Source organism: Stomoxys calcitrans, chromosome 2 (assembly GCF_963082655.1).
Source record: "Stomoxys calcitrans chromosome 2, idStoCalc2.1, whole genome shotgun sequence".
NCBI lineage: Eukaryota > Metazoa > Arthropoda > Insecta > Diptera > Muscidae > Stomoxys > Stomoxys calcitrans.
This window is the reverse complement of record NC_081553.1, coordinates 85,505,434-85,531,169: the sequence shown is the minus strand read 5'-3', so window position 1 is coordinate 85,531,169 and position 25,736 is coordinate 85,505,434. Positions and strand designations below refer to the sequence as shown.

General features: G+C 40.7%; 4 protein-coding genes across 4 annotated transcripts; 2 read left to right on the top strand and 2 right to left on the bottom strand.

The window, feature by feature from the left end:
- Nucleotides 1-284: 284 nt before the first annotated feature.
- On the bottom strand, nucleotides 285-12,357 carry LOC106082194 (vacuolar protein sorting-associated protein 16 homolog). Its single transcript, XM_059363612.1, has 12 exons — nucleotides 12,143-12,357; nucleotides 11,892-12,081; nucleotides 8,502-8,778; nucleotides 7,754-8,442; nucleotides 7,515-7,642; nucleotides 5,547-5,695; nucleotides 5,353-5,474; nucleotides 5,122-5,283; nucleotides 4,779-5,050; nucleotides 4,583-4,714; nucleotides 594-794; nucleotides 285-523 (listed from the first exon to the last, which is right to left on the bottom strand). The coding sequence occupies exons 1-12, from the start codon at nucleotides 12,196-12,198 to the stop codon at nucleotides 376-378; spliced, it is 2,526 nt and encodes an 841-aa protein (XP_059219595.1). The 5' UTR covers nucleotides 12,199-12,357; the 3' UTR covers nucleotides 285-375.
- Nucleotides 12,358-12,933: 576 nt separating this feature from the next.
- Nucleotides 12,934-14,172, top strand: LOC106094860 (G patch domain-containing protein 4). Its single transcript, XM_013262100.2, has one exon. It carries the CDS (start codon nucleotides 13,002-13,004, stop codon nucleotides 14,016-14,018), a length of 1,017 nt encoding a protein of 338 aa, XP_013117554.2. The 5' UTR covers nucleotides 12,934-13,001; the 3' UTR covers nucleotides 14,019-14,172.
- A 717-nt stretch (nucleotides 14,173-14,889) lies between these two features.
- Nucleotides 14,890-16,099, bottom strand: LOC106082195 (probable rRNA-processing protein EBP2 homolog). The gene is made up of 3 exons (XM_013244571.2): nucleotides 15,947-16,099; nucleotides 15,791-15,874; nucleotides 14,890-15,724 (listed from the first exon to the last, which is right to left on the bottom strand). Exons 1-3 carry the CDS (start codon nucleotides 16,010-16,012, stop codon nucleotides 14,954-14,956), a joined length of 921 nt encoding a protein of 306 aa, XP_013100025.1. The 5' UTR covers nucleotides 16,013-16,099; the 3' UTR covers nucleotides 14,890-14,953.
- A 216-nt stretch (nucleotides 16,100-16,315) lies between these two features.
- Nucleotides 16,316-25,366, top strand: LOC106082196 (protein zwilch). Its single transcript, XM_013244572.2, has 6 exons — nucleotides 16,316-16,649; nucleotides 16,708-17,432; nucleotides 24,084-24,253; nucleotides 24,316-24,389; nucleotides 24,455-24,651; nucleotides 24,710-25,366. The coding sequence occupies exons 1-6, from the start codon at nucleotides 16,494-16,496 to the stop codon at nucleotides 25,311-25,313; spliced, it is 1,926 nt and encodes a 641-aa protein (XP_013100026.2). The 5' UTR covers nucleotides 16,316-16,493; the 3' UTR covers nucleotides 25,314-25,366.
- The last annotated feature ends 370 nt before the right edge of the window (nucleotides 25,367-25,736 follow it).

Here is a 25,736-nt window from a genome sequence, read left to right as displayed (position 1 = left end):
AGAACTTGATGGAAAGATCAAGTGATGAGAGACACCTCGAAACTTGGTGTTAGAGATAATAAAACGAGCGCAGAATATCGAGGCGTTTAGAACCCTATTTTACATTTGGCTAATGGGACAAATGTTCTGTCATAGCCAATTAAAGTAAGTAAATAATCAATGGCCATCATGCCCCGCGGCGATCGGTACTTTGGACCGGATCGAGCTTGCTCTCTTATTTTTAAAAAAATTTTTTGATATTATTTGAATATTTAACAAAAATATTTTGATATTAAAATATTTCTGCTTAATTATATTTAATATTTACTTATAAAACTTTAATTTATTAATGTAATACTTATACATGGCATATATGTATGTATATATAGAATATTTCTATTTTTTAGACGACAACATAGGAATATATGTATTTATCTTATCCAATAGCTGGCGATTTCCCAATGAATTTGCTTTTTGTTGAATCACATACAGTGCATTAATATCACGTTGTTCAAATGCAGAATCCACAGCTTCTTCATAAAGCCTTTCAATGAAAGAAAAAGAAACATGTTAGAATTCGAAGTACATTTTTCATTCTTTTAAAATGCTCTTACTCAGCTCTTATATACCAATGAGGTTTTCGATCATCTCGACATTTGTGTATGTATTTGCGAGCTTCGGTTAAATTGTTCTGCTTTAGGCAGACTTCCACAAATGGCTCATAGCCTATGGGACTTTTTTTGCTTTTGGCAAACTTCTCCAAATCTTCCCATTTGTATTTGTTGGATAAGTTGATAATTCGTAGCCACCAATATCTGGAATTAAGATGATAGAAATATAAGAATATATAAAAAATATAGAATATATAAAAAAAGAATGACTTATCAATTGACATAATTGAAAATTGCCTTATAAAATTTAATCCAAGGTGAAAAATAATCCTAAACATCGTTACAAAAAACTTTCTGATTACATTATGGAACAATTTCATTGCCATTATCTGTCAGTAAGGAAATTCCATGTTGATGATGATATTATTAGAGTAGTGCAAAGCCCCAAAAAGGGTTTAAGCCAATATTTTGTGTACCCAATATTTTGCGATATATTCCAGATATATCAGATATACATTTTTTAGTTACCAAAGAACAAAAATTTGAGGTGAAATACCTTGGGAGTGAACGTCCCATACCGAATACACCGAAACGGGCATACATATATACTGATCGGCATACATACATACTGATCGACATACATATATACTGATCGGCATACATATATACTATTCGTACACTCAATTAGTGGACAAGTATCAGAGTTGACGCCCATCTTCAATATATCTGCGAAGGGAGCATAAAAAGCGATCGGTACAAATTTGATATTTAAAGGAAAGACATTTGGGTGTAATGTATGAATGTGATATAACAGTTGTCGGCCAAGTCTCAAGGATGACCGCCAAAAACTCCCAACCCCCCAAAAAAAACCCTCAAATGGGCACACATACCAACCATTACGAATCTGATATAAAAATTAGGGCCCAAACGTTATGGGTCCGACACAACTCTAAAGAAACCCTCAATAGACAAAAAGACAGATCGGTAGGAAATGGCCCTAAAAAAGGTCGAAGAGAGTAAAGTATTAGAAAAATTCTAATTCTATTGCAATTATGAGAATTTTCCTACGAACATTCCATTAATTAACAGACGGCAAACTTCTCACATATCAATGAGTGCTATCCGATTTAAGTTTAAACTCAATTTTAAGGGACCGAACGGCGTGCCGCAGGGCGTCACCTCTTTAGGGAGAAGTTATGTCACAAATGTCGCCAGCATTCAAACCTAGGCCTTCGTTGTTATTGACAGCCGTGCCTATCTCCGCGCAATGGTGGCCCTCGTCAACTTTTACTTTCACCATAACTTGGTATTGCCAACGTCCATCCCAAATTTCAGAATACCCATCCCTGGCACGGATGGCTACGACCATCACATAGATTGGAACTGTGAGCTCCAATTTATGTGGTGTACTTCTTCATAACGAGAAGCTCAGCTGGAAGCTACCGGAAACGCCCACAGTTTGCAGATGGTGGAATGCTTCGTATACGGAGTAGCTGCAATTGCAGTCGCGGAAAATCGGCGATATCGAGCGGGAAGTCTCAGTGAGAAGTCATACGGCAACGCCTTTTGCCTAAATACTAAGTGTTTGTGATACTCGATATGACAAAGTGAGTTATTGGCGTTTTTAATTTAATAACCAATGGCCCCGACGTAACTGCGGGGATCAATCCTATGGACCGGAACGAGCTTGCTCATCTAGAAGCTTGTCGAGCATCGCCACATCCAAATTGCAATAGCAATTTGAGAATTTGACAAATCTTGACAATACGTAACAAGGGTGATCGCCACCGTTGGGAAGTTTCTTGTGTGTGGGATGTTTATCTTTCATCGAAGAAGAAGAGACTATAGAACACCTTCTGTGTGTGTGTCCCGCACTAGCAGTCAGAAGGTTCTCATTTCTTTGAGAACCTGTCTAATTAAGCGGACGTGAACATTCGCAAGTTATTGGGCTTTTTAAAGCGATCTGGATGGCTCAACGGTAGGAACTAGAAGTCCTCTTCCTTCGTCTGTTCCTGTGGTATCACAATGGACGAAAACGTCTAAGTGCGTCTGATGGCAGACTGCCACTTAAACCTAACCTAATCTTATCTTTCTTGAAAGTGGGCGCCCCTGAAACTACACCCAAATACCTTGTTTTCAGCGGAGAGTCTCAGTGAGAGGTCTGGCGGGACTGGCTCTTGCACAAATACTGAGTGCCTATAATGCTTTAAATAACCAATGTCCAACTTGTTCCCGCGGCGATCGGTCCTTTGGACCCGAACGAGCTTGCTCACATACAGGAGCTTGACGAGGATCGCCACCTCCACAGGAAAATGTGGTTACAACAACAACATTTTTTTCAGTTCCATATTATTCCGATGGGTACACATGTCTGTTTGGGGATTTTTGGGGGGTTTGGCAGCATTCTCTGGCACTTGCCCCTTAATTTGAAATTAGTACTCTGCGTTTAATTACCTTCATTTAAGTGTCTTAAAGTAGTATGTATGCCCGTTTCGGTGGTTTTGGGAGTTCCCCCCCGGTACTTGACCCCAAATTGAAATATAGAATTTATGTTTTTGGGTTATCATATAGAATATATCAAACTTGATTTATCTTAAAAACTAGCTAAATAGGGCCCGCTCCGCTGCGCCTTCTTTAACTATCCCATTTTATTTGAGCCGTATATTAGCGCGGTAAGGAAGTAAGTCCTGTTTGGGGGTGCTGGTACGGCCTTTCATATATTTCGCTCCCATGTGGATATCATACTGATGCTCTACTCTTAAATACCTTTCATTTGAGCTTTATATTGCTATGGCCGGTAAATATGTCCGGTATAGGGATATTTTTGGGGGTGAGGCGGACCTCCATATATCAGATTCGTGCTCTAGTCTCAAATACCCCATATTGTCCAGATATTCCACCCTAAATAGGGATACAAAATTCCTGATTTTGACTTATTGTAAACAAACCAAATTTCGCTTAAATCCCCCACCCATCTCCGAGATTTGGCGTTTTTGACAATAGGGTAAGGGAAGGGTCCGCCCAAAAAAGTTTCGATATAAGATCTTTTCATTCTCTTAGACAACAAGGAACACATTTTTATGTCAGATTTGTACTCTACTTTTAAATACCTTTCATGTGATACCCATACTGCCGAAGCGGTTAGTGTCCTGTTGGGTGGTGTGTTTGGGGTGGGGGACCTCCCAATACTGAGGTTGACATTTTAATGGCAAGTTGGTACTCTATTCTTAAATACCTTTCATTTGATACCCATATTGTCCCAATCGGTAAACATGGCCTTTCGGGTGGGTTTTGGGATGGGGCGTCCCCCCAGACACCAACATTTTTATACCAATTTTGTGTTTTTGGGGTACCATAAGGTGGCATGCAAAATTTCGTTTAAATCGGTGCACCATTCGCCAAGATCTGGCATTTTTGAAAAAGGGAGTATGGGCAAGGGAACAGACAAACAAACAAATAAAGGCAAAATTTGTCATTTTTATATAATAGATATTGTAAAATATTGATAAGCCCAAGAGCTTGCAAATATAGCCATATAGACAGATCTCCCCATGCAAGGCCAAAGGTACATTAATTATCAGATTTCGCTGAAATTTGGTATAGTGAGTTAATAAGACCTCGATCGAGATTCATGTGTAATATGGTTCAGATCGGAAAGGAATATATTTTATCCGATTTCCAAGCGTTTGAAATAAGATAACCTTCGATACCTAAGGCAAATGCGATCCAATGTGGACATAAAAATTAGTTATAATTAAAGTTTATAATAAGTGCGGCCCGGCCGAATTCAATGTGCTTTTACTTGAGTTCATATGAATAAGAAGTGATAAAAATTCATCTACTGTTAGAAAATGAGTTTGTCAAAATACTTTTCGGATAACTGCAGTTGTCACTGTAACATAGAATTGCATGCCGCGAGAGGTTTGGCATCTGCATTGATTTGTGCAATTATATACCCTTTAATATCTCTAAACTTCAATTACGATTATTACCTTCTATCAGGGACTTTGAAATCACTTTTGATCTTTTCAGCTTCTTTTAGTTCTCCCAAATCTAGCAATCTTTCCATAGTTTCATGTATTGACAATCCAAGGAATGTTACATGACCATAAATGCTGGAATATCTATAAGTATGATAAACCATTACAACAAACATAATAGGTCAATGTTAAAAGGCTCAAATCCCACTTGTTGTTTAGCGATTTCTGCAATTTCATCAATTTGCTGGTATCCGAACAGAGTTCAGCTTCTATGTTTCGTCTGCCCTGTGTGTAACTATTGGCAATTATGGATAGATTGGATTCCAAAGTATTACTCTCGATAGCATTGCGAAAATGGTATTCAGCTATGGATTTCTGATCATCTTCGCTATTGTAGATATCATATAAGGCAGTGCGACTCCATTCATTCATGATTTTTTTGTAGATGTTTAAAGCCATGGGATATTCACGTATTATCATCTAAAATCATGTAAAGAAATCGTAAATCATTAAAATTGAAATATGTTTTCGTATTATTATAGAACGCATACATGGAAATTGGTTAACATCATTTTCTTTTTGATTTCTAGCAATACTGTGGCCACCAGCTCAGTATCACCCGATTGCGTGGCACTTTGTACAGCTCGATTATATTTGCCCAATTTAAGCAGCAAAGGAACTTGTAGCGATGTTCGTGGCTCAAGCTCTAATAACTGTTTTCAAAGAAATAAATTCATTTTCAGATTTTTGCAGGGTAAAATTTCTATAATAAATGTTCATACCTTAATGGCCAATTCATCGCGCCCAGCGCTATGTGCCTTCTCTGCAATATTGCAAAAGGATATACCCTCGACAGATGGATTTTTAAATTTTTCGGTAATTTTTCGAGCAACTTCAATGTCATCTAGAAGAATAAAATATTAAAGAAATATCTCTGGTTTAGGATAAAAAAATTTTTATAAGTTTTGTATCATACTTTTGTCATTTATCACTTTGTGATAGGCCCAATGCTCCAGAATCCATGATTCGGGTAGTTTTAAATGTTTTGCCACCTGTATGGCAATTGCATAGTATTTACGAAAAACCAAACGCGCTAGAATAATTTCCGGATGCAAGTGTTGGAATCTATGGAAGAAATTGAAGTGAGTTTAATTTTATATAACCGAAAACAATAGGTTAAATAAGTTGAAAAGAAGGTGCGGATGTTAATCTGCCTATAGACTCACGCAACGCCTAAGCCAGTAATCGGCTTGTTGTTCGATCTAAAACAAAACAACAGTAATCTCGAAAAAATAAAATCTAAGTCCGTGATACTTACAAAATGCAAAGGAAATGCAAATTTTGCCCATGAACATTCCAATAAGGAAACGGGGGAAAACTTCTCACATACCAATGAGTGCAGTCCGATTCAAGTTTAAGATCAATGATAAGGGGCCTCCTTTTATAGCCGAGTCCGAGGCGTGCCACAGTGCGACACCTCTTTGGAGAGAAGTTTTACATGGCATAGTACCTCACAAATGTTGCCAGCATTAGGAGGGAAAAACCACGGCTGAACATTTTTTGATGGTCTCCCCAGGATTCGAATCCAGGCGTTCAGCGTCATAGGCGGACATATTAACCTCTGCGCTACGGTGGCTTTCGTGATACTTACAGAATCTCTAATTGCCCCACGTCCCTAAGTTCGTTCATGTCTGGTATTGTGTCCCCATCTAAGTGCCGATGTCTATTAGCCGCGAAAGCCGGGCAATTGCATAGGAAATAGTCCAAGTCCAATAGTCATCATCTTCCCCACAAGCCCTGCACATGCTACCACTTGCCCCACCTATTTTGCATAAGTTTGCAGTCCTATGTGTCCCGTTACTATACCGAGAGCTATGCTGACCCCCTTCTTGCTGCCTTTCAGTAATAGCCTCGTATCTGACGATCCGGATCTTCCCATAGGATTTTCGTCCTACTGATCATTTCGCCGACCATGGTGTTACATGCGTTCATCACCCACGCTCTTAACTCGGACTGCGTTGACCCGGAAGCTTCGATTTAACCAAGTTTATTGACGGCAGTCCTCTGGCCTTCACTGTCAAAATCGCTTGCTCTCTCATTCTCTATTACTCCGTTTTGGTTCAACAGCCAAATAATACGCATTGTGTCATTCTCAAAGAATCATTCTCCTTCTTATATTCCAAGATTGTTCGGGACCTTGTCATACTGGTTGTTATGTCCACACCACCTTACGCATTCCGCGATCGCCCGGATCTTCGCCTAGAGGACCGTATTATGGTCAGGCAGTCGAACACCACAGATCATGGTTCCTGGGTTCTAAATGCAGACCTCTAGGTCCACACTATCCTCCATCGGTGTAGCATGAACTTCCAGATGGCAATACCAGAATTCCGTCAAGGTATTGGTCTAATGTGGCTCCTTTAGAGCCAGTGTACTATCCTCGGATTCGGGCCTCATTTCGAGCCCAACATCTGTGAGCCTTCCCGTTACGCTCCTGAATGTGACTGATTCAAGACCCTTTCGGCTCTTCTGCCTAGCTGATTCGGATCCTTGTCCCTTAGAAGTATTATAACATAGTCTACGTAGCGTAAATGGGTATTTACGATGGTCACCCATGGAGGCCAACGTAGCGCAGAGGTTAGCCTATGACGCTGAACGCCTGGGTTCGAATCCTGGCGTGAACATCAGGAAAAAATTTCAGCCGTGGTTATTCCCTCTTAATGATGGCAACATTTTATAAGGTACTTGCCATGTAAAAACTTCTCTCTCTCCCCCTCTCTCTTTCGCGAGTCTTCGCTTAGCATTTTGTTTCTTACTAGCTATATTACACTATCACTTCTAGCTTTATATCGGAGGAAACAAGCCAATGGCCCTTCTTGTCCTAACTTTGTACCCCAAACTTAAATTGAGTGGATTCAAGCTTAGATCTAGAATGTTTACTCACTGTTTTAGTGTTAAAGGAATAGCAATACGTGGATCTCTCAGAGCATTCAACACTCGTAAAATTCTTAGCATACGTATGTATTCATCTGGATTGTGGGAAGGTATAAAACCTTTGCCAAAGTATGCAGTCTAAATGATAAAAACAATTCATAAACATATTTTAAAGACGATATACACCAGAAAAAAGGAAATATACAACGTTTTAAAAGTATTAAAAAGTACAAAAATTTTTTAACTTACACGCATCAGACACTTTTGTGTGGTAGTACAGAACTCATAGCCTGCTGCTTCAACACACTCATCTACCGCTACATTCATGCGATCGCGAAATAAACTCAAATATTCATCGGCTTGATGAGATTTTTCTTGAAATTTCTTTTGGGCTTCAAACAAAAAACTTGAAGGCTCCTGGCTATTAATGGCAAAAATATTATGCACACATTTTGGTAGTTTCTGTATCATTTCATGTGTTGTATTGGTCAAAATGCGAACACCATCCATTTCAGCCACCAGAAATATGGCCGGATCATAGGTGAAAAGATTTTTATCACCATTCACATTGACTGCTAACAAAAATGAAGGATATGAAATTACTATTGCCTCCGATTGATCATTATCTATGTTCATAATCCATTCTATTTGTTTCGGTACATCCTTGCGACCCGTGTCAAATTCACAATATTTTTGTTTCATATCAATGCTGCCCATCCATACAATACCATTGTTCGTATAAAGGGCCAAATTTTTGTGATTATATGAGACGGACATCAAAATAATTCTTTCAAATGGTTTATCGAAAAGATTGCGTATTATGGAGCCAACAGATTCTCCGGGAAAGAGTTTAATAATTTCACGTTCACGTCCCAAAAGACAATAGCTGTTGCGATCTTCGGTGACAATTTCCCAGCAAGTGCAGTTGGAGATGGATTCTGTAAATAATAGTTAAAAATTAAAACAGAGTTTTTTTTTAAATGAAATTCCAACTTACTTGGTATTTCAGGCAAGAGACGAGATCGAAAATCCTTGCTACTCGTATGTTTGAGGAAAATGCGATATTTTGTTGTCATAACTGCTATGCCGGTTCCAGCTGTTGATTGAAAGATCTTGGCATCCAGTACCTTTGTTTCGCTAGCCTCTTGGCTAATGCAATAGGACTCTTTTTCATTGCCAAACATGTCGTAGATGAACACTAAGGCATCCTCTTGGACACAAATCAACTCTTCGGCGTCGGACCAGCCCATTGAAATTAGACGACCATGATTCCACTTGGGTGAAAGAAGGTAGAAAACAAATAATACATTTAAACACTAACGGCCATATTCACAAAACTTTATGAAGCCTTAAAAAAGGTTTATTTGACAGTTCTATAAAATATGTCTTTTAACAAACATACAAACACATTTTAGAATGAATTTTGAAAATCTATTAAAATATAGAATAGAACATTGCAGCTACTTCAGCGTATATCGACTAAAATATATATGGGAACTATTGGGTTGCCCAAAAAGTAATTGCGGATTTTTCATATAGTCGGCGTTGACAAATTTTTTCACAGCTAGTGACTCTGTAATTGCATTCTTTCTTCTGTCAGTTATCTGCTGTTACTTTTAGCTTGCTTTAGAAAAAAGTGTAAAATAAGTATATTTGATTAAAGTTCATTCTAAGTTTTATTAAAAATGCATTTACTATCTTTTAAAAAATCCGCAATTACTTTTTGGGCAACCCAATATATATAAATTTGAACCGACTTTGATGAAATTGTGTACATATGTTGGGACGTCAAATGAAACACCTCATGCAAAGTGTTGTCAAGACCGGACCAAAATTGTCACTCGTACAGCCTAAAATTCCATATCGTTTAAAAGGGATATATGGAAGCTATATTTAAATTTGGACGGATTTTGATGAAATTTTGCACACATATTGGGACGTCATATAAAACACTTCATGCTAAATTTTGTACAGATAGGACCTACATTGGGACTTATATAATCTTAAAAGTCCATATCGTATGAAAATATATATGGAAGCTATATCTAAATCAGACCCCGATTCATATAAAATTCACCCGAAACGTCGAAAGCCATAAGATATTCCATTGTGCAAAATTTTGTTATAATCGTTAAAGAAATTACCATTTTATTGCTTTATTACTCCAATTTACATTGGCAGACAGGCGTGTACTTTGTGTACTTTATACACAAATTAGCAAGGACAGACGGACAGACAGACAGATGGACAGACGGACACAGCTGAATCGAATAACAAAGTGATCTGAGTCGATCGGTATAGTTATCAATGGGCCTCTCTCTTCTCTTCAGGATGTTACAACAAATGTAAAAATTGCAAATTTTGCTCATGAACATTCCACTAAGGAACAGGGCTACTTCTCACATATCAATGAATGCAGTCCGAGTCAAGTTTAAGCTCAATAATAAGGGGCCTTATTTTTATAGCCGAGTCCAAACGGCGTACCGCAGTGCGACACCTCTTCGGAGAGAAGTTTTACATGGCATAGTACCTCACAAAAGTTGCCAGCATTAGAAGGAAAAACAACAAATGTACTAAGTCATAACACCCTGTACCACAGTGGTGGTGAAGGGTATAAAAAAATAATAAAATCTAGTATTGTTCCCGCGAAGATCGGTCCCATTGACCGGAAAAGCTTGCTTAACTGTGGAACTTGACGGGGATCCACATGCATATCACAGCACAGATCCAGCCACCTCAATTCCTACAGATCTAGGATTGATGCCGACGTGCAAGATGTATGTCCCGATTGTAGCCAGGGATAGCACGATACACGTCACCTGTTTAACTGCCCGGCCAGACTCACTCGACTCAGACCCAGATCCCTGTGTACGCACCCCATCTTAGTCGCAGAGTTTCTGGGTCTTGACACTAAACAGAATCAAGCAGACGAAAGATAGAACACAATAAACTGCCACAACAACAACAGAACAGCAGCAAGCCACCTTAAAAATAATTGCCCATGGTAGACATACAGCGGATGGCAAGCTCACACCTTATACCAGCAATCGTTGTTGACACTTACGAATCTCAACGACCAAAATATAAAATACTCCTTTAAATTCGTTTAGCTATTGTAAAAATTTTGTCTGGTGAGCATTAAATGTTTGCTGCCCGTATTTTACATTTTGAGCAAAGCTATGAGAGTTGAAATTATTAAGCGTGCTTTGTTTTGGCTTGGGTAAAGAAAAAAGTGAAAGTAAGTCTGTCACTTCTATTCTAGATATCCGACCCATTGATATAAAGATTAAGCACTGCAACTATAAGTTTGGGAAGCGTTGGGAGAATGGATTGAAGATGGGAGCAGCTCATATCACCGCGGTATAGTCGAGGCGACGATAGGAAACCTGGAAGGAAGGAAAGATGTTTGCGATCGGATACCTGAGATGAACCTTGAGGTCGAGTTCGAGGCACTGTTGCTAGCGGCACACTCTTGGGTAAAGAAAAAAGTGGAAGTAAGTCTGTCACTTCTATGCTAGATATCCGATCCATTGATATACAGATTAAGTGTGAGACAACCACTGCGACTATAAGACTTAAGTCGATGGGAGAATGGATTGAGAATGGGAGCAGCTCATATCATCGCGGTATAGTCGAGGTGACGATAGGAAACCTAGAAGGAAGGGAAGAAGTTTCCGATCGGATACCTGAGATGAACCTTGCGGTCAAATGCAAGGCACTGCTGCCAGCGGCAAACTCTTGGATAAACTGAACCCAAGTATTGCCATCGGGAAGATCATGTTACTAGGAAAGATCAAACCTAGGGGAAAGAGTGGGCCTGGGGGATTTTAAATTGCCTTACAGGCGAAAATCCGCCCGATCACGGAATGCGTGAGGTGGTGTGGTGCTAACGCGAGGAGGATGTCGATTGTGAACATCTTTACGGACAGTAAAATTGCCATAAGGCCAATAACAGTCAGGACGGTAAGGTTACGTAAGAAGGAGATTAACGCCTTCTCTGAGGATGGAAAAATCAGCATCGTTTGGGTGCCGGGCCATAACGAAGTAAGGGGGAATGGAAGGGTAGACGATTTTGCGGTGAAGGCCAGAGGACTGCCGTGAATAAACGTGGTTAACCCGAAGCCTTTCGGTTCGACGCAGTACGAGTTAAGGGAGTGGGCGGTCGGTAGGACGGCGAAAATCCTATGGGAACCTAGGAACAGTTTAACAGAATGAAGAAGCAACACAGTATTAAAAATACATAAATATAACAAGGACTTTAAACTTATGGCATTTAGAACTATTTATGGATATAGATACATGTACATATATGATCTTTCGGTGCTAACTACGAGTTAGTTATGAAAGGTCACATGATCTCTCGAGCAATATCCAAATTGATATTTACCCAAACTTTTCCCAACTCCTGACCAGCAGTATCCAAAATACGTATTAGCGGTTTTGCTGTTCCTTTAACCGGTACAATTTTATTGGGATCTCTGGTAACAGCTATCGGTCCACCATATGGAGCACACGCTACAGTCATATATTCCAGATCCAGATCTAATGGCCATTCCGGGGTGTATAAGTCTAATTTTCTGGAATCATGAAGTATGAAAGAAGGGCGTAATCATCCATGAAATTTATAATAAAAAATACCTGTATGTTGTTGGTCGTAAAACGAACCAATCACCAGTATTGTACATTATTGGCATCTTGGTGACTTGTTGATTAGCCAATTACTGAAAGTTATTATTTTGTTTTCCGAGCAGCGAATGACTGTATTTTACCAAAGGAACAATATTATCTTTGATTTGGTTTATTTGTTTGTTTTCACATACAAAGATTTGGACACAAAGCAGAATAAAAAACATCAGTTGAACTAAAACAGCTGTTTGAGTTTAACCCATTTTAGACAGGTGTTGCGTTTGTAAATCAGTGACTTGGCGAACATTTACATGCATGTATGTTACTAACTTTTATTTAAAAAAAAAAGAAAATTTGTAGGGATTGCTCTGACTCTACAGAATATAGGAACAATAATATTTTAAAAACCTTGCCTATGGTATTTTTATAATTTTTCATAAAATATGTTAAGGAACATATTTTTCGGAAACAATGTAAAAATTTTACTTTTTTACAACTTTTACAATATTAATTTTATTGCATTCCGAAGTTCACTAAAAGATAGGAAATTTTCAAAATATAGCGGGTGCGTATAATAGTTGTATAATGGTTTGCTCACCAGGAGCTTGACGCGAATCGTCACCACCACATGAAGCTTGACGAGGGAACGAAAAGCGTCTTATATGTAGTTTCAAAGCGATTGCACCACAAGAAGGGGCAGTGGTCTATAATGGGTTAAGGACAGTTAGTAACGAAACGTATTGCTGTACCTGCTGCTGATTATTGCTTTTTATGATATATGGCAACACTGTTATAGCTGATGTTATTGTTTTGATCTGCTTGTAACAACACCACGTTTTTTAATCGAAGTTTTATCCTTAATGTCAACAAAATGGATTTTGCCCGTAAAATCCTTGGAAAATATGGTTGGAAAGAAGGTGAAGGTCTGGGCAAGAACAATGATGGCATTGCTAAACCCTTGAGAGCGACTCTTAAATTTGATAACTCTGGTTTTGGGGCGGACCAAGCTGCTGCAGACTTCAACAATCATTGGTGGGAAAGAGTATTCAATGATGCTGCCAACAATGTTGAAGTTAACAAAGATGGTCAGTCAATTAAAATGAATCTGAAAAATGCAGAAGATAGTGTTGAAATATCCACAAAGGGCTATTCATTGAAAAAACTGAAAAAAGCGAAAGCAGAAAAAGGATCCGCAGCAGGTGGTAATGTTTCTGCGAGTGCCTATGAGAATTTCATGCAGGCGGCTACTTTAACCAACAAAGGTGGTGAAATTGATAATCCTGATCGCATAGAGGCGGGTGAAATTGAAGTCACCCGTGTGAATGTATTGACCGATGAAGAACTCTTCAAAGCTTGCGGAGGCAGGACCGCTCACAAAGGCGCGCGGCATGGTTTAAAGTTAAGCGGCAAATTGGCAAGACTGGAACAGCAGGAAAAAGAACTCTTAGCTAAAATGATGTCTAAAAAATCTGTGGGAGTCGAATGTCTGCTGAAGGAATCAAACAATGTCTTGGTAGCAGAACCTTCCAGCAGCAATGAAATGGAACATAAAAAGAAGAAAAAGAAACGAAAAAATAAGGATGCAGACAGTGTTTCGAATGATGTTACAGATAAGAAAAATAGCATAGATAGTTTAGAGGAAATCTCCGAGGATGTAACACCTCTACATGTCATTGCCGACGATGAACATGAAAGAACTAAAAAATCTAAAAAGAAAAAAAAGCGTGATGAATCTTCTTCAAACACTGAGGAACATGAAATGCCTCCTGTCAAGAAGAAAAAGAAGTCCAAACGTGTTGATCATAATGAGGAGGAGATGAGTAATAATATGGATGAAGAAAAATTGCACAAAAAGAAAAAGAAAAAATCGAAAGATAATAAACAGTAGCGAAAACAAAGCATATTTTTATTCGATTTAGGAGGATATATGTACGTATCTATTTTTGTTACTAGATTTCGATTGTGGGTACCAATCGACAAACCAAATGGGAATCGAAACCTACACTGGTTATGGTTGGTGTAGTCACATTTGCATGTGGAGGTGGCGATCCTTCTGTAGGTGAGTAAGCAGGTGCAGGGTTGCCATTGGTGATTTGAAGGCGACAATTACTCGCCTTGTTAAATCGAGCACCGTAAGCACTCTGTATTTATGCAAGAGCCGGTGCCGCCCGGCCTCTCACTGGGATTGTCCGCGGCTGCAGTTGCAGCTACTCCGTATGGAGCATTCAACTAACCTCAACCTGTGGACGCGCTCGGTAGCTCGCAGATATGCTTCTCGTAACAGTTTCGAGCACCATAGAGATTGGACCTCAAAGTTTCAGCCGTTGTGGTGCTCATAGCCATCCCGTGTTGTGACCTACACTGGTAATCCTACGACGCACGCCGGACCATCCTTGTCCTGGTACGGGTATTCATCACAAGAAGCTCAGCGAATAGTGGAATGCTCCGGAGTAACTGCAACTATAGTAGCGGACAATCGGCACCGACTTTTGCTTAAATACTAAGTGTCTATGATACTCAATACGACAAGGCGAGTTTTTGTCACCTTTAAACAACCACTGGCAACGAGTTTGCTCACCTATGGAGCTTGACGAGGATCGCTACATTCTCACACAAATATTTGGCAACAACAACAAAAATATGGTGGTAACCACCACCACTAATCTGGCCGTAGTTATTGAATTACTATGCTATAAAGTGCCCTGCATAATTTAACAGCCCCAATTGTCTGTACTTAATCAATAAATTGATTTCTTGTCTATGTGTTAAGCCTATTTTATTTATTTAAAAAAGAAAAAAGCAATGTTTACAAATCTACATTGGTTATTTTCTACTCTTATTTTTTAATCTCCTTGCTTTACCCACTCTTTTGTTGCCTGGTGCTGCCTTAGAGCCTACCCGGCGTCTAGGCTGTTTTGTGTTTTCCAAGCCAGCTGCTGAAGATTTGGTGTTGCGTTTTGCGCCTTTCTTTTTTCCACCAAAGCCAAATTTCTTATCACGCTGTTTTCTCTTTTCTGCAGACTTTTTGGTTTTGGACTCCAATGCTTTGGCATCTTCCAGAAAATCTAAATTCTTTAGTTTACCCTTGCGGAATTTCTTTAGTTTATCCAACATTTCTTTCTTTTCCATTTCACGCTGTACTTTGGTCTGCTTGGCCAATATTTTACCCATTTTACGTTGTTCTCTTATCTGTTTAATACGTTCCGATTTGGCTTGACCTTCTTGTTTGGCCATTAGATTGGCTCTTATCTTTTGCATATGTTCATCTGATTTGGCCATTTCAGCAAAGTAATCATCAGGTCTTTTTGTTTTAACACCTAATTCATGTAAACGTCGTATACCTTCTATAACAGCGGCTTGAGCCTGACGATGGAACAGCATCTCCCGCTTGAAGTCATTGAGTACAGGATCTTCTTCTGGACGAACATATGGAATCTTAGCGTTACCTTTGAATAAATTTGCCCGCTTTTGCTCATGTTTTTCCAATGCAACAGCCATTTCGGGGGCTAAGGGGGCCAAATCGTTGACCATGTCTAAACGCTCCACCCATGGTAGGTCTGTTTTTATTTCATCTGTACGAGCTAAGAGGCGAGGCTGGAAAACGAAAATTTCACATTTACCATAATAATGTTAAAGCTTATTATACAAAGCCAAACTTACAATATTATTGACTTTTTCTTTTGGCTTTTCATATTCTATATTAAGACCAGGTTTTAGTTCTCCACGAGCAAAGGCTTCTTGCAACTAAAAGTAAAAAATTATTGGTCGTAGATAATAGTTTTTTTCCTTAATCTCTTAAATTCTATTGCAATTTACCTCTGTTTCAGAATCATCCTCCGAATTGTATTCCGAATCTGTTTCTTGCATGTCCAATTCAGTCATTTTGTTTCACTCCACAAATTTGTTAAAAATTAAAAAAAAAACACCAATTGAATGCACGTGTGTCAGAACGATATGTATTTGTTTATATGTCATTCAGAGGAACAGGGATGTTAAAACTGAAAATAACATGTGTAACCTTGTGGTACCTCTCCACGATGCATATAAGCGGAATATTGTTATCGACTATAATCATAACATATCGAAATTTTGCCTTTTGGCCAGAAGTTAACGAGCGTACCTTATAATAGCATAGGACAAACTAACACATAATTTCCAAGCCCATGGGCTTGTATTTTTGCATAAATGCACAAAAATGTGCAAAAGTAATTGAATATTTGTCCAACGTTGCTATATATAGCAACGTCATTACGTTACGAAACGCCTTCTCTGATGTTTTCGATTGTTAAAAAAATCGATTACGAATTCCTTAACCGATTAAAAAAATTAAATTGCCTTCAGTCACAGCAGCAATTTTTGAAAAATGAATACCGCGTCAAGTTTGGCAAATGTTTACGCATATTTATTGCGGAAATATGATACGAATTATATGATAACTTACTCTACAAGTCCCACTTATCTAGCCAATATCATTGGTTCCGATGAGGTTCATGGGAAAATTGTGTTATTTTATGTTGAGGTGAGTAGACAGCTTTTAATTTTGCAGTTTTGTTGTAAAAGCGAAAATTGTATTTAAGGATCGTTCCAAAGTCAAGGCAAATTTCACGTCTCCCTCAAAACTGAAGATAAGCAAGCCAAAAAGTGATGATCTAGACTTGACCGGCAGTCCTTTAAAGGACGATTGTGAAATGGATGCCATAGACGAGGTTTCCATAGATATGAATTTAATAATATCAAATCCTTGGAAATTGGAAGAAGAGTATCACCAGGGTATACCAGTTGAAAAGGTTAGAACAATAATGTCAAGTGAAGAATTTCAACGTGGTTCATCAGCAAAGGACGCAGCTGGTTCGGTGTGGTTTCTTTGTTCCTGCACAGATGCATCGAAGACATTGCTTTTACAGTATGAGTTTGCTCCTTACCACTTCCAAAGGGGTGTCATTACATATATGGGCATTGTGCCTACATATTCGGTAACCACGCAAACTTTATTGCACCAACATTACTCGCTAATGGGCAAGGGTTCATCCTTAAAAACATTCATTGCAAATACTTACAATGTTAAGTCGAATATGTCCTTGAAGTGTACATGGTCAACATCGTCGATGGTGCCATCTCTGATTGATTTGAATACATGTGAGGTGACATTGAAGCAAACTTATCGTTTATGTGAATCCACACCGGCCACTGAGGTATTAATAAACCAGCTTCGTATTCTTATGACCATACGTGATGATATATTAACCCATAAACTGGCTGAAAATTCAGATATCTCTCGAGAACCAGTGTACAGATGTGGCATGTAAGTATTGTTGTAGCTTTTAATATTTAACTACTATAAAGTTGATACAAAGAGAGAGAACACCCAAAAAGTTATAACATATGCCTATTGCAATGAAAACAAGTTGTTTATATATTGAGATAGTTTATTTTTTATAGCCATAGGCTCGCTGGAATCTAATTTTTGATTTCTAAAACTTGGGTTGACAAGTTAAGCTAACTACCGAATTAAATTCACCGTTTTTATATCTTTTTATAATTTTTGTCAATGAAGAATTTATAATTTGTGTGGTGGCGTCCATTTTTACTCCGATCATTGGCCCAACTGAAATTTCAAAGTTCAAAAATTTCCACGTACTTAGGAATGTACGCAACAGAGGGAATATTTTTCCTCTTAGTGCTATCCGATTTTATAATTAATTTTTATATAGAAGAATCTCACAATTGTCACCGGTATAAGGGGATAACCACTTGATGTTCTTGAAAAAACTCGCTCCTAAGTGTTCCTGACCAGGATATGGCTTTGGCAGAGCAGAGTTGATATTAAATATGTGATCAACAAGCTAATGAACAACCATCACAATTAGCCGTGGACGAAGCTACAAAGGTTATCTGCCGTGCTAAGTCGTCCAAGACCCAGGACGCCAATTGAGTCTTTAATGCTAAAAAAGTCGAGTACCTGACTAAGGTCCGTAACCTGTCTCTGAAAACTATATTTTATTCCCCATGTCGAGAAATTAGCCAGAAGAATCGCGCTATTGAAGTCAGGAAAAGATTTAAGCAAGAAGGAATTTACGCACCGATTTCTCTTCTCTCGCCAGTAGCTAAGGCGATTAAGGCATTACTCTTCTCATGGAGAATGTACATGTGCTGAACATCAGCATGACTTTCGTTGTAAGCACAGCACCAACACCGCCATCATCCCATGGCAGCCGGTTGTACGTACCGGATTGACCCGATGGAATCTTCATCGGCAAGGGCTGCCGCCTCAGTGTACGTGTTCGTCTTTTTTCGTCATGGGAGAGGCACATCCCGGAGTGCCTTCTCCGTATGCTTTTGGTCCGTGCCGGGATTGAAAAGAACCCCGGACCCTGGTTCTGTTCCGTTTGCCAGAACCGCCTTCATCATCGGTCAGTGTCGGTGAGGTGTAACAGGTGCTTGGAGTGGGTACATTTCCGTTCTTGCTCTGGCCTAACTTCGCTACGGGAGTATAGTCATACTGGCTATGTCGCTAGGTGCTGTGCGAACATAGCCAGCAGTGGGTCACAAGCGTCGCCGTCGTCGCCTTCGGCGTCCTCGTCGTCGGACTATGTGACCCCCCCGACCTCTCCCGTACGGCAATTTATGCAAAGACAGCACCCTAGCCCTACTATTGCTAGGCCAGTGTCGGGAAATGTATCGTTCCTGCAGTTAAACTGCAATGGACTGCGAGGCAAGATTGATGAGATTGTAGATTTTATGAGTCGGAAGAACATATCGGTCGCAGCGATCCAGGAGACAAAGCTGACTAACACCTGCAGCTTGCACAGTTGTCACGGCTACAATGTGCTACGTAAGGATCGCTCAAGGAATGGAGGTGGGGGATTGGCCTTCGTTATACACCATTCCGTGCAGTATAGACCTATCTCGCCTGCGCTTGACGCTAGTGACCCATACATGGAATGTATGGGGGTAGCAGTCAGGTCTGGTACTGCCGAGATAGAGATATACAACGTGTATATACCGCCGGTTGGCAGCTGTGTCCCGATTAATGGCCAGGCCTACAGCCCCGACATAAGTGGGTTGCTATCTGGCCATAGTCGTCTGGTTCTGGGGGATTTCAATGCACATCACTCGTCATGGCATTCTCCCCCTAGGCAACGACCAGCGTGGCATAGCTTTGGCAGAGCAGATAGATAGCTCCACGTTTTGCACGGTGAATGAGGATGCCCCCACTAGGATTACGAGGAGGTGCAGCAGCTCGCCAGACATCTCAATCGCATCCCTTGATCTCCTGAGTGACGTATCCTGGCAAGCCGTCATCTCTTTGGGGTCAGACCACCTCCCCATAATCCTCACCATCGACCGACCACCCGACTTCATAACCTCTGAGCGCCGAACGTTCATCAACTACAAGAAGGCCAATTGGACTGGCTTCAGAGAGTATACCAATCGCCGCTTCAATGAACTGCCACCCCCCTCTGATGTGCTTGTGGCCGAGAGGAAATCCGAGACATCATCAACGCAGCAGCCGCTCGCTTTATACCAGCCGGTCGAATACCGCAAGTGCGACCCAATTTCCCGGCGCAAGCAGTGGTACTCGCAGACGAGCGTGATGGGATTCGTGCTATGGACCCCGCTAACCCCAGAATCAGCGAGCTGAATCTGGAAATAAACAGGGTAGTCAACGAACATAAGCGGAATTTGTGGCTGGAACACTTGGAGCAATGTAACTTAGGCACCGGTGCAGGCAAATTGTGGGCCACTGTTAAGTCTCTCTCGAACCCCGGTAGACGGGACGACAGGACCTCAGTCACTTTTGGCGAGTTAACCGTGACTGATCCGAAGAGATGCGCCAGGTTGTTCAACCGTCAATTTATCGTGCATCCCGAGAGAGACAGGGCAAGGAGGAGAGCCATTCGCCGTATTCGTGGTCTCCGAGCCGATGAACAGCCATCACAATTTACCGTGGGCGAAGTTACGAATGTCATCCGTGGCGCCAAATCTTCCAAGGCGTTGGGCCCCGACGGAATCTCTACATTGATGCTGAAGAATCTGGATTTACCTGGAGTTGAGTACCTTACCACTGTCCTTAACCTGTCTTTGAACACTCTTATAGTTCCCGATGTCTGGAAAATGGGCAGAGTGATCCCGCTACTGAAGCCTGGTAAAGACCCGAGTTTGAGGGAGTCGTACAGACCGATCTCCCTTCTCTCACCAGTGGCTAAGACGCTTGAGGCATTACTCCTCCCGAGCCTCGTAGGAGAATTTCCATTCGCCGAGCATCAACACGGATTTCGGAGACTGCACAGCACAACAACAGCTTTGCATGCCATCACCACACACATTTGCCGTGGCTTCAATCAACCCAGGCCATGTGATAGGACGGTCCTCGTGGCATTGGACCTATCGAAGGCATTCGACACGGTCAGCCATGCCAAATTATTTGAGGACATCGCCAACACGTCCCTCCAGCCAGGCCTTAAACGTTGGGTCGCGAATTATCTGTGTGGCCGCCAGTCATTTGTGGAATTTAGGGATAAGAAGTCAAAACACCGTAGAGTGAAACAGGGAGTTCCCCAAGGCGGGGTGATATCTCCGGCTCTGTTTAACCTCTACCTATCCTCCATCCCACATCCTCCAGACGGCATAGAGATCGTATCATATGCGGACGACTGTACGATCTTGGCATCAGGCCCCCCACCCATTGATGACATCTGCGATAGGTTGAACGTCTACCTCAACGAGCTTGCCTCATATTTCGCTGCAAGAAATCTGAAGATATCCGCCACCAAATCTTCAGCCACACTGTTCACTACAAATACGCGTGAGGTGAATTCTGAGCTGACTGTGATGGTCGATGGAGAATTGATTCCGACCATCAAGTGTCCCAAAATACTTGGCGTCACATTTGACAGCTCCTACACTTTCTCCCCACATGCCACAGCAATCTGCAATAAAGTCAAAAGTAGAAACAAGGTCCTCAAGTCACTCGCTGGCAGCACTTGGGGTGCAGACAAAGAAACCTTGTTGACCACGTATAAAGCAATTGGCCGGTCTGTGGTAAGTTATGCAGCGCCAGTGTGGTCACGTCAGCTTTGTGACACGCAGTGGAATAATATTCAGATCTGTCAGAATGCCGCCCTCCGAACTGCGACGGGCTGCCTCCTTAGTTCTCATGTGGACCACCTCCACCAGGAGACAAAGATCCTACCAGTGCGAAGACATAACTACATGCTGTCTAAGCAATACCTTCTGGGCTGTTATCGCAGAAATCATCCAAATCATCATCTTGTGGATAGATACCCACCGCCCAGAAGCCTTAAGGTAGATCTACATGATCTAGAGCGTGAGGTCCAGCGCTACAAGAGAGAACCTCTAGATCAAGCGGCATATCAAGCGGGTCTGAACAACATTCATGCAGACACGGTAGCAGACGCGTTAACTGGCTACCGGGTGAATGTAGTCCTTGGAGAACGACCGCCACCCATTGCACCCGAAGAAATCGACCTCCCCCGGCAAACCAGAGTGATTCTGGCTCAATTACGTTCCGGCAGATGCAGCCGCCTCAATTCCCACAGAGCTAGGATTGATGCCGACGTGCAAGATGTATGTCCCGACTGTAACCAGGGACCGCACGATACACGTCACCTGTTTAACTGCCCAGCCAGACCCACTCGACTCAGACCCAGATCCCTGTGGACGCACCCCATCTTAGTTGCGGAGTTCCTGGGTCTTGACACTCAACAGAATCAAGCAGACGAAAGATAGTACACAATAAACTGCTACAACAACAACAACAACAACCGCCATCATTGCATATATTAACCGATGTCAGGTCGTTCCATAGGACGGTCCTCGTGGATCTTGACCTATTTTGGGCCTAACACCACCGTTGATGTTATCTGAAATTGTTTTTTTTTTGTTGTGGAAATATGTTGTGTTCTACCTTTCGTCTGCTTAATTCTGTTGAATATATAGATCGAGGAACTTTGCGACTTAGGTTGTGTGCGTCCAGAGGAATTTGGATCTGAGTCGGATGGACCTGGCTGGGCAGTTAAACAGGTGTGGTCCCTGGTCACAATCGGGAAATGCATCCTGCACGTCGACATCAACATGCTTGCTCTGTCGGAGTTGAGGCAGCTGCATCTGCCGGATCGTAATTGAGCTAGAACAGCTCAGAAGGTATTCCTTAGACAGTATGTAATAATGACTTCGCACGAATAGGATCTTTGTCTCTTGATGGAAGTAGTCCTCTTGAGAACTGAGGAGACAGCTCGTCGCAGTTCGAACAACGGCATTGTGACAGATCTAAAAAATATTTCACTGCGAGGCAACTCTGGCGCTGCATAACTTACCACAGACCGGCCAATTGCTTTGTCTACAAGTCTTCTTTGTCAGCAATCCAAGTGCTGCCTGCAAGTGACTTGAAGACCTTGTTCCTACTTCTGTCCTTAACGCAAATTGCTGTGGTATATGAGGATAATTTGTAAGAGCTGTCAAATGCTACACTAAGTATTTTGGGACACTTGATGGTCGCTGCCATGGGAATGGGTGAGTTGGCGATATCATCAAATAGTTTGTCATGGCTGACCGTGTCGAATGTCTTGGATAGGTCCAGTGGCTCGAGGACCGTACTATTACATGGCCTGAGCTGATTGAAACCACGGCAAATGAGTGCAGTGATTGCATACAAAACAGTTGTGCTATGCCGTCTTCGAAATCCAATTTGATGCTCGGCGAATGGGAATTCTTCAACGAGACTCGGGAAGAGTAGTCCCTCAAACATATTGGCTGCTTGGCTGATCGATCTTTACGACTCCCCATTACTCTTCTTCCATTTTCCAGACATCGGGTTTTATAAGAGTGTTCAAGACATTTTAGGACGGTTGTAAGGTACCCGACTTCAAGTGGATGCACATTCTTCAGCATCAGTGTAGAGATTCCGTCGGGACCCAACGCTTTGGATGACTTGACGCCACGTATGACATTTGTAACTTCGTCCACGGTTGTTGTTGTTGTAACCACATTTGCATGAGGAGGTGGAGATCCCCGCCAAGGTCCTGTAGATGAGCAAGCTCGTTCCGGTCCAACGGACCGTTCGCCGCGGGAACAGGATGGCCATGGGTTATTTAAAGGCGCCAATAACTCGCCTTGTCATATCGAGCATCATAGGCACTCAGTATTTGTGCAAGAACAGGGCGACTCATCCACGGTAAATTGTGATGGCTGTCCTTCGGTTCGGAGACCACGGATACAACGAATGGCTCTGGTCAAGCATACCTGGGAGTTTGTCTGATCCCAAAAAAAAAAAAAAAAATACGGCTTGCCAGGATACGTCTGGCAAGCTCTGCTGTGTCTCTTCGCAAGCCTTGTGTTAGCATCCTTATTCACCGTGCATAACGTGGAGCCTTCAATCTGCTCTGCTAAAGCTATGCCCTGCTGGTATCGACCTAAGGCAGAATGCCCTGAACTGTGATGCGCATTAAAGCCTCCTAGAGCCAAGCGATTATGGTCAGGTAGTAAGCCACTAATGTCGGGCCTGTAAAAATAGGTTATGCGTCTCGTTTGTTGTTCTTGCCTTTTATTTCGATGTGAGAAATAAGAAGATATCTACCAAAGATTCAAGCACTATATGGACAACGAAAGTACGTCGGCAGCTGAATGTGTTAGTCGATGGGCGCTCATATATTTTCTATATTCTCAAATAAATTTTGAATTTACAATTGCAATCGTTAAAATCTTTAAACGGCCCCCTATGGGTCTTAAGATCGCGACATGGGCGGTTATGAAGCCTAATTTAAATTTGGGCTTCGTAACCGTGGTATTATGCGTTATGACAGGTCGCCCTGCTGATACAAATGTCTTTTCTCAGCTCCACATATCAGAAAAATAGAAAAAAATATTTAATTTGTTCCTTAAAACTAAAAATTTTCCGGATAAATGAAATAAAAAAAAAACTAAAATTTTTCAGTGGCATTGAAATGGGTGAATTACGTGAAAACATCAATAAAGTGATGATGGAAATATCAGAGATTGATTCCAGTAATAGCACTGCTGAGCGCGATATAGAAGAGGTCATACAAAGTGCCAATACAAGGAAGCTATCGGATTTAACGGATAAGTTGTGGGATATTTTAAAACGTAATCGGGATAGATTAAGCAAAAAAGTTTGTGTTATTAAAGACAATTTTAAATTTTTACAGAATGTTCTTCATACAAAGACTTGAAGATGGCATTTAATATACTCTTTCAATGTGCAGCACGATGCAACATTGTGGTGAGTATTTTTTTTAATTTTTCTTTTAATTTTACGATATTTTTAAAATCCCGTTTAACCTTCAGAATACTCCCACAAACAAGAATCGTTTGGCCGAAATCATTACCGAAGTTGCCAATCGCCGTTTGGCCATACCTTGCCTTTCGGGTTCCGAACCTTTGGAGCTATTATTGGAAATTGGTTTGGAGAAACTGTACAAAGATTACGAATACATATTTGTGGAGAGCAAAATATGCAGTGCCAACGATTTGAAAAATAAAAGGTTAGTCTTGTTTGGGCTTTGCCAACAACTTTTTAAATGTTCCCATCTTTCTTTCCAGTGTTCCCGAAGATAATAAAGAGAATGCCGGCCTAGTGCCCAATGTTCGGAAATCTTTGCGTAATGCTGTTATGCAAGATAGCGCTGCCTTGCGTAAAACTTTACTGCACAACGATGTAAAACATACCGCCAGTAGCATGACAAATGATATACTGGGCTTTAAGAACAGTAACTTTGATGAGCATGAAACGGCCAAGACCATTTCCAAATTACTACAAATACATTGTACACTGGAACATTTGCTGATGATTCACTTACATCTAAACATAACTAGTGTATACTATGAAGTATGTGATCAACTTTTACGCAAACCACCACGTATGGTAGATAGTATAAACGATTCTCTGGAAGATGAAATGGAAATACAATTATCAGTTCATTATATACGCGAACATTTGGAGGGCAAAGATCCGCATTCAAGACGTATAACAATGGAATCGAAAAATAAAATACGTGAAGTTAAAACAACTTTTTACTATAGCATGGAAAATGTATTCCCACCCAATATATCGGAATGTTTTGGGACCGAAGAAAAGGAATACAGCAAAGAAAATATTTACTATAGTTGGTTATATCGTAAAATTACTACCATTAAAAATCATTAATTTTGCATAGAAATATATCTTTGCATGTTTGATGTTCGTTCTAAAATTCTCAACTTTAAACATTTCTTTTGTGGTTTTTGTGGTTTTGCGTAAAGTAAACGTATATCAAAATATTAATTAACAAACATTTCATTTTTCGATTTTATATTTTTGCAATTTCAATTTTATTTAATTTATTAATTTATATTTTATCAATAAATATGGAAATTAAAACATTTTTGTTTTCGTTAAATAATTTATCCCCCTTATTCCGGTTGGCGATGGCGTAGTCGAATATGAAATTTTTTTACAAAATTGTATTACGGTGGTCGAAGGGGGAAGTTAGTTTACATTTTTGGTATCACATAAGTCGCATTCGATTCTTAATTGCATTCTAAATTAAATCCCCTCTGTTTGTTGACAGAGTATATAATTTTGTATTAT

Bases quoted from the DNA above. Each gene is read 5' to 3' on its own strand.
- LOC106082195 (XM_013244571.2), bottom strand. From the start codon at position 16,012: ATGACTGAATTGGACATGCAAGAAACAGATTCGGAATACAATTCGGAG. The intron at 15,875-15,946 runs GTAAATTGCAAT...TTTTACTTTTAG, and splicing joins AGGATGATTCTGAAACAGAG to TTGCAAGAAGCCTTTGCTCG. The intron at 15,725-15,790 runs GTAAGTTTGGCT...TTCGTTTTCCAG, and splicing joins AAGAAAAAGTCAATAATATT to CCTCGCCTCTTAGCTCGTAC.
- LOC106082194 (XM_059363612.1), bottom strand. From the start codon at position 12,198: ATGCCAATAATGTACAATACTGGTGATTGGTTCGTTTTACGACCAACA. The intron at 7,643-7,753 runs GTAAGTTAAAAA...TTTATCATTTAG, and splicing joins CACAAAAGTGTCTGATGCGT to ACTGCATACTTTGGCAAAGG. The intron at 5,284-5,352 runs GTATGAACATTT...CTTTGAAAACAG, and splicing joins GCGATGAATTGGCCATTAAG to TTATTAGAGCTTGAGCCACG.
- LOC106082196 (XM_013244572.2), top strand. From the start codon at position 16,494: ATGAATACCGCGTCAAGTTTGGCAAATGTTTACGCATATTTATTGCGG. The intron at 16,650-16,707 runs GTGAGTAGACAG...ATTGTATTTAAG, and splicing joins TTGTGTTATTTTATGTTGAG to GATCGTTCCAAAGTCAAGGC. The intron at 24,652-24,709 runs GTTAGTCTTGTT...CTTTCTTTCCAG, and splicing joins AACGATTTGAAAAATAAAAG to TGTTCCCGAAGATAATAAAG.
- LOC106094860 (XM_013262100.2), top strand. From the start codon at position 13,002: ATGGATTTTGCCCGTAAAATCCTTGGAAAATATGGTTGGAAAGAAGGT.